General features: G+C 40.7%; 1 protein-coding gene across 5 annotated transcripts in view; it reads left to right on the top strand.

Annotated features, from left to right (window-relative positions):
• Nucleotides 1-2,335: 2,335 nt before the first annotated feature.
• The window catches only part of RECK (reversion inducing cysteine rich protein with kazal motifs), a 79,503-nt gene continuing 73,964 nt past the window's right edge, over nt 2,336-7,874 (top strand). For 2 of the 5 annotated variants that reach the window (XM_081273643.1, XM_081273646.1), the window contains exon 1: nt 2,338-2,549. In XM_081273643.1, coding sequence (XP_081129769.1) covers nt 2,450-2,549 — 100 coding nt within the window. In that variant the 5' untranslated portion in view covers nt 2,338-2,449. Of the gene's footprint in view, nt 2,550-7,874 lie in introns of all 5 variants that reach the window. The other 3 variants (XM_081273648.1, XM_081273647.1, XM_081273645.1) reach the window with 3 other exon arrangements.

Genomic DNA, 7,874 nt, shown 5'->3' with positions numbered 1-7,874 from the left:
GAGTAAAAGTGAAAAAATAGAAAAAAAAGAACAAATAGAGCAAATACAAAACAAATAGCAAAATAGTAGGTTCTAACACAACCATATCAATAATTATATTAAATCCAAATGTTCTAAATACTCCAATTAAAAGATTGATATTATCAAATTAGATTAAAAAGAAAAATAAGTAGGACCCAACTACAAGATTTTTACTATCTAACTTTAAATATAAGGACACAGAGAGGTTAATAGTAAAACCATAGAGAAGATATATCACATAAAAACTAATCAAAAGATTTGATGATAAATTGGATGCTTTTTAAAATCTAAAATACAGATAAGATGGCTTTTGATCCCAGGACAAAAATCAATGGTAAGTAAAATTTTTAAAGTACCATGTTCATCACTAAGCATTAATCTTTTAAAAAATGATTATTCCAGCACTGTCCAATAGAAGTATAATGTGAGCCCCAAGATGAACCACACAAGTAATGTTTTTTCTAACAGCTACATTTGTCAAAGCCCACAAAATGTACAACACTAAGAGTGAATTCTTGGCCAGGCACTGTGGCGCAAGTCTGTAATCCGAATGGCTCAGAAGGCTGAGGCAGGAGGATCACGAGCTCAAAGCCAGCTTCAGCAAAAGCAAGGTGCTAAGCAACTCCGTGAGACCCTATCTCTAAATAAAATACAAAATAGGGCTGGGGATGTGACTCTGGGGTGTTGAGTGCCCCTGAGTTTAATTCCTAGTACCAAAAACAAAAAGGGGGAGGGGAATTCTCATGTAATCTATATACTCTGGTTGTTATGTCAATGAAGGTTCATTGATGGTAAAAGATGTACCTCTCTAGTGCAGGATGATTAGTGGGGAGACCATGCATAGGAGAGGTAGGGAGTATATGCCTTCTCTATCTTCCACTCAATTTTGCTGTGAACCTAAAACTATTCTAAAAAATAAAGTGTATTTTTTTAAGTAAAAAGAATCAGGTGAGTTGATTTTAATATATTTTACATTCTTGTTTTCTTACTAAACCTTTAAAGTTTGGTATCAGCACATTTCAGATTGGACTAGCCACATGTCACCCAAGAGTCACACATCACTACTGGTTACCATATTGGACAGTCTAGACTTTTTGACACATATCTCTTAAGCAGGAGTGGGGAGCAAGGTGGGAAAGGAGTTCAGCCTGTGGGTCCTTTGGCCCAAGAGGAAAATCTCTCATTACAGTTCAAGTGTTAATATTATTCACTCTGTTAAATACTGTGTCAGACACTTAAAATACAGTATGTTCTTTAATCTTTCCACGAAGGCTAAAAAAAAAGAGTATGAGGTGGAGGATGAGGAGGAGGGAACTAAGACTCAGAAGTTAAATGATTTTGCCCATGGTCAGGGGAACTAGTTAAGTAGAATGCAATTAGGACTCAGGAGTGTGATTAACCCTTGCACTTTCCATTCATTACACTGCAATTCTCTGTCCCCTGGGAAAGCCAACTGCTTCTAGTGGTCTTAATAGAGGGAAACTGGAAATAATGGAAATAAGCTATTAGTTTCATCCCTGAACAGTAAGATGATTCCAAAATGGATGTACTATTGTTCAGGTGGGCAGAAGAGACCTACACAATTGGCTTCAATAGCTAGCAGACGCTCTCAAACATTCTCCACAGTGACTGTCATATGAGGGGTGGGGGCACCTCCAAACTGATTTTTCCCCCAGTGCTGGAGATAGAATCCAGGGCCTCACATACCATAGAGAAGCGCTCTACCACGGAGCTACACCCCAACGTCTGAATGCCACAGTCTGACATTCAGTCCCTACGTCTAGAAAGAAATAGGTGTTAAGCGTACACGAAAGGTGTTCCGAGCCTATATGTGCCAACAGCTACGGTGGTGAATCCGTGCCTCTGGCCCTTGAACTGGGACCGTGTTGTAGCAGAACCCTTCAGTATTTGGGGGAAGTCAGGTGACACGCCTTTTTTCGGTCTGAGGCAGCACTTCGGTAGAAAGGATATTGAGAGTTCTCTCTGAGGGTACCAGAAGGGGAGTAGCCTCTGCAGTTCAGCCTTGACTTAGCCCCCAGGTCTCAGGCGAACTTGTTTTGTGGTCTTCGCAGTCAGTCTCCTCTCTGAGCTTCAGTGGCCCCGAGGTAAACCTCGGGACGGGAGCGGCGTTTCAAGGGCCTCTCCAGTTCTGACAGCCTCTGACTCTGCTCTTGGAGAACGCCGGCTGGCCGGCTGCACAAAATACCCTTATACAGCTGGGCTCTAACAAAGGGCTGGGGTCCACCGCGCGTTGCCGCCCCCAGGAGGTTTTGGAAACTCCGTGAGGCCGGGGGCGGGACTTGAGTGCGCCGCAGCCAATCACCGAAGGGCCAGGGCGCCAGGGGCGGGTCCTGGAGCTGGCGGCGGCGGCGGCGGCGGCCAGGCTGGGTCCGAGCATCCCGCCGCTCCGGACCCGCCCGGCCCGGACATGGCGAACGTCCGGGCCTCCCTCCGAGGCACGCTGCTGCTTCTTCTGGCTGTGGCGAGGGTCGCGGAGGTGGCAGGGGGCCTGGCCCCGGGCAGTGCGGGTGAGTAACTATCGGAGCAGCGGTTCGGGGCGATCCGGAGTGGCCGCCTCAGCACTCCAAGATGGCGCGGGGCAGGGGGCGGGGGTGAGCGCGACCCCAGACCCGGCCCACGTCCGGTGACCCTGGGTCCGGAGGGCTCGGCCGTCAGGACCCGTTGCCCACGCGGGACCAATCAAGGTCCCTCCCTACTTGCCCTCTGCGTCCCGAAGATCTTCTGAACTGGGGCCATTGACCCGGGTTCGAGGCCTTGCTCTGTCACCTATCGGCCATGGGCCCCCTGCTTTGCTCTGAAACCCCTCGCCTGGCTCTGGCCCCTGTCAGAAAACGGTAAAATGCCTTCGCTCAGGATCGTCACGAAGGTTGGGTGGATTTCAGATGTGCAGCCTCCTGTCCAGGCAGTGATTGTGACTTGTTACTTGACCCTCACTTGGTTCCGAAAGGCCGGCCTCGGTGTCGTGAGCGCTGGTTGGCCCCCACGGTGCTGTGTCAGACAGAGTTGGGCGGGAGGCATTAAAAATCAGTGAACCCTGCTTTCTGGTGCTTTCGGGCTGTAGGAGAGTTGTGTCCTTGCTCAAAAGGAGTTAAACTAAGGATGAATAGCAAACTACAGTGCTTATAAGTTAGTTGTCTCCTACTTGCTGGTCATTCAGATTTGTTACTAACTCCTGCTATCCAGGAGAGCTCAGGTTACAAACTAGGGTACAACAGGAGTAGCTTGAATTCAAGGCAGAAGTGTCCAAAGGAGATACAGAACTGTGTGTGCACAGAGGGAGAAGATGACATCCACCTAGGATGGGGGCAAAATTGAATGATGATTTCCTAACTGTACTAACCATCCATAGATGACAGGGTTCCTGTTAACAACAGTGGTGGAGGAGTGCATTGCTTTCAGGGAGAGACCCCTAGCAAAAGCAAAGTCAATCTCAACAGGTTTTAAGGTAGTCTACAATGTTAAAAATAAAGATTAAGAAAAAAAGAAAAAGGAAGGTTTTAAAAAGGGAGAGAATTGTGACAGAAACTTAGGATTAGATAACTGTAATTGGGTTCTAAGTTTACATGTAAATTAGCCCAGAAACCAAAGAAAAAAAGAGAAAGAATACTGATTATTCTTGGCTAACTCAACTTACCATTCAGGACCCCATTTTTCTCACTAAGTTAAAAGAGATTGAACTAAAGTACTTACAAAGATTTGGTCCATAGAGTACTAGTTGTACATTCTCATCCACAGCTACTCAGTTCTGTGGGAAATTGTAGAGTGAAGAGGTTAAGAATACTGGAGAAAGTTACTTAGCCTTAATCTTTTTATCTAATATCCACATTTATTGTGTACGGTATACAATATATAGTATAGCATAGTAACCACTGAAATGTTAGCTATTAAATATGTTTGGGAAACACTTCATTTTGTACCCTTATCTTATAAATTCACAAAATACATTAGATTCATAATAAAGGGCCCAAGGATTTCTATTCCAAACACTGGTTTGCTGGGGGAATAAGAGAATGGCTGCTCAGGAGCATAACTCTTTTTAGAGAACTGAACATATTCTAAAATAAACAGTGGTGATGTTTGCACAACTCTGGATACGCTAAACAGAACTGAATTATATACCTTAAAAGGGTGAATTGCATGGTATGTGAATTATATCACAGAATTATTACAGAAAGGAAATAATCATTTGCTCATAAAATTTTTTGTTCATAATGCCTAAAATGCATTTTAGAAAATGCTGGGGTAGTTGGTTTTTAACAGCCCTTCCAGCTCTAAAAGGTCACAACCTCATAAAGTTTGTGTTGTTTGATAAAGAGAAAAATTCCAGATTTAATTTTAAAATTCTTGTATTAAGTTCTAGGAAGCTTATATTGCCTGGTTCTTTACATAAAGAACATTGAGTAATATAGTGGACAAAGGCTTCTACTGTGCATAGTAGAAAGTGCAAAAAAATGTTCTTCAATTCTAAACAGAAATTGAGAACACAATTATTAATTGTTTTTCAATGAAGGCCTGGTTTATATTCCTGCATAGTCTTCTGTCAAAGTTTGGGTCTTTCTGTTTCCTCCTTTACCAGTCACTACCCACTCTGCCCTGATTATTCTTATGCTCAAGGGATGTAGGTAAGGGAGTGATAAATACTACTTATTGGCTGCTTATCTTTTTAGAGGGTGGGATGGGACCTTATGCTGCATTCTTAGGATCTGTGTCTGATGGCACCTGGGGAGTAGCTCTGTTTCTATTTAAGATATTTTGTAAGCAAAAGATGTAGCATTAAGAGCCAAATTGCAACAAGTTGACATTTAAGGAATTATGTAATAGTCTGGAATCCTGAAAAAGAACAAATGAATTTTAAATAAGAAAATGCCTATCTGGAGGAAAGTAATAAAAAGCAGATTGCCATTCCAATTAGGTGTCTTGGCCTACACTGTAGAAAGAGCTAGGACTAATGATAGACCCAATAGGATAGTTTATAGTATGTTACTAAAAGTTCCTATCTTATATCATAGACTTAAGAAATCTTTCATTATTTATACTTTTTACTGTATAACATTCAAAGAAGAAAGGGAGGTTGATTTTATATATTATAAGTTTTATATATTATAAGTATACCTTTTTTTGTTTGTTTGTTTTATTTTAGTACTGGGGATTGAACCCCCAGGCACTTACCCACTGAGCCACATCCCCAGTCCCTTTTTTATATTTAGAGACAGGGTCTCGCTGAGTTACTTATGGCTTCATTTATTACTTAGGACCGTGCTAAGTTGCTGAGACTGGCTTTGAATTTGCAATCCTCCTGCCTCAGCCTCCCAAGTTGCTGGGATTACAGGTGTGCACTGCTGTGCTCAGCCATAATGTGACTTTTAAAAGAGTACAGCATACTCTTTTTTTTTCTTTCCATCAAAACATACTCTGTCCTAAGTACAGAGCTGCTGCTCTCAAGGAGCTTACATTCTAGAGGAGGGGAAATAGATAATGAAATTATTTCTGGGTGTGATAAATATACTATGAAAAAACTAAACCAAATGGTAACAGAATTGAGTGAGTGGAGGCTGAATGGTTACTTAAGAGTTGACAAGAGCAGCCTCTTTGAAAGGTGAAGTTAAGATCTGAAGGCCAGGAAGGCACTATCCTTCTGAAAGACAGAGGTGGTGTCCTGGAAGAGCAGAGGCCTTAAGGCATAAAGACCAGAAGGTCTATGTGATTGGAACATAGTGAGAAAGAAAGTACGCTATCACTAGATGGTGCTAACCTTTATAAGAAGTCACATGAAGATTGCATTCTGTGTACAGATAGAAACCAACAGAGTTTTAAATGAGAGACATGATTTAATTTATATTTTAGATCACCCTTGCTGCTAAATGGGGAAAAATTATTATAATGGGCAAGAGTATAGACAAGGCATCTCAAAGGCCATTGTGGTAGTCCAAGCAAGAGAATGGTGACTCAGAGGAGAGTGGTGGTGGAGGTAGAAGAGGAGAGATCCGAGATATTGTTGATAGGTTGGATGTAGGAATTGAAGAAAGAAAGAATTAAGGGTTACTCACAGGTTTCTGTTGTTATTTTAATCTTGAGCAGCTTAATAAAAGTTGATACCATTTACCAAGGTAGGAAAGACAGGAAGGAGCAGGTTTGAGGAAAATTGACAGGTAAGGCGGAAATAGAACCAAAAGTTCTAAAGTTCCATTTTGGGGCCTGGAGATGTAGCTTGGTGGTAGAATACTTGGCTAACATGTGCAGGTCCTAGGTTCAATCCCAAGTACCACAAACAATGTTTTTACTTTTTTTTATGTTTAAGATGGGTATTAGGAATAATTGCCCATGTCCATTGCTTATTAAGCTAAATTTTATACCTGTCAATAATTTATTCAGCAAATATAATCTGTTAATAGTACCAGATGCCATGATAAACGTAGGTATAAAATAAAAGCAAAAACAGACATGATCTTTACTTCCATGTGACTTAAAAGTTTAGTGGGAAATTCAGACATTAAATATTACCCCCAAATGTATACTATCTACATTGCTAATTTATATTTGTAATTATATATAATTCAAACACATCTATTTACATCCTAAATCTAAGGACTATATTTCAGGGAAAGTCATGATATTCATTAAGTATTGTATATAATATGCCGGATGCTTTTAAGAACATAGACACCATGAAGACTACAAGAACAATGAAATATTAAGAGAATCATTCTGACAAGGGATATACCATTGGGAGTGAGATTTTATACTTTCAAATTTCTTGTTTATGAACAGGAGACTTGTAGCACAGAGTGGGGTAGAAAATTATGCAAGAATTCTGGCTATTAGCATGTATAGGAGAATTTCACAAGAGCCTTTTCCTTTAGTTGTTACATAATGATGATTGTTGGGGTTAAGGCATTTTTGACCCCAACAAATAGAACCAACCTAGCTCAGATTAGGGGGCTGGCTATGTAACTTTTAACAGGAAATCTCATAGAAAACTATGGGTGGGCAGTTCTGCACACCTCTACCTTAGGGATTGCTGGGGAAACTGGAAAGTTGTAAGGAATGAGAATGTTTTTACAGATAGCTTCTCTATCTCTTTGCTTCTTCTTGTACATCTCTTGCATTTTTTATACCAACCAATTTCTTCTTTTTATTCATGTTTTCTGTACTCCAATAAAACTTCAGCTTCCCACTCCAATAAAACTTCAGCTTCCCCAGTTGCAATTCTTCTTGCCTTCTATTCGTACTACCAACTGGCTGTTTATTTCTTGCCTGAGAACTTGATTGTCTCCAAGAATGGCTTTGCATTAACCAAATTGAGTTCAAGGTCAACCAGGACCATCTTTTTTGAGACCAAAACAATCATGTTTGCTACATTATGAGTGGGTTACCATATAACGTGCTACTGAGAGAGTACAGGGAGGAAAAAACTTGTACTTTTTTTTTTTTCTGTTAAAAGGGGTATAACAAAAGGGGGCTGGAGCTGTATAATAGCTCAGTTGTATAGTGCTTGCTTCAGACTGTGAGGCACTGGGTTCGATCCTTAGCACGACATAAAAAGAAATAAAGATACTGTGTCCATCTACAACTGAAAAAAAATATTTTTTAAAAAAGGGTGTAAAAACAGTATTAATATTTTTTAATCTGTGAATAAAATATTTTAAATTGAATACTGTACTTGGTGTACCAAGAAGATCAGTCAATCTGGGGATTCCAAAAGAACTCATTTGGAATACTTAGATAAGAATTAAATATTAAAGGTTCCAATTCTACCTAGAATAGTAGGGTCTTGCTGTAGCATGTGCCTATAATCCCAGTAACTAATTTAGCAAGCCCCTGTCTCAAAATAA

The sequence above is a fragment of the Spermophilus citellus genome, assembly GCF_964194105.1.
Source record: "Spermophilus citellus genome assembly, chromosome: 2".
NCBI classification, from domain to species: Eukaryota; Metazoa; Chordata; class Mammalia; order Rodentia; family Sciuridae; genus Spermophilus; species Spermophilus citellus.
Note: the sequence above shows the minus strand (reverse complement) of the source record. Positions and strands in the feature narration are given on the sequence as shown.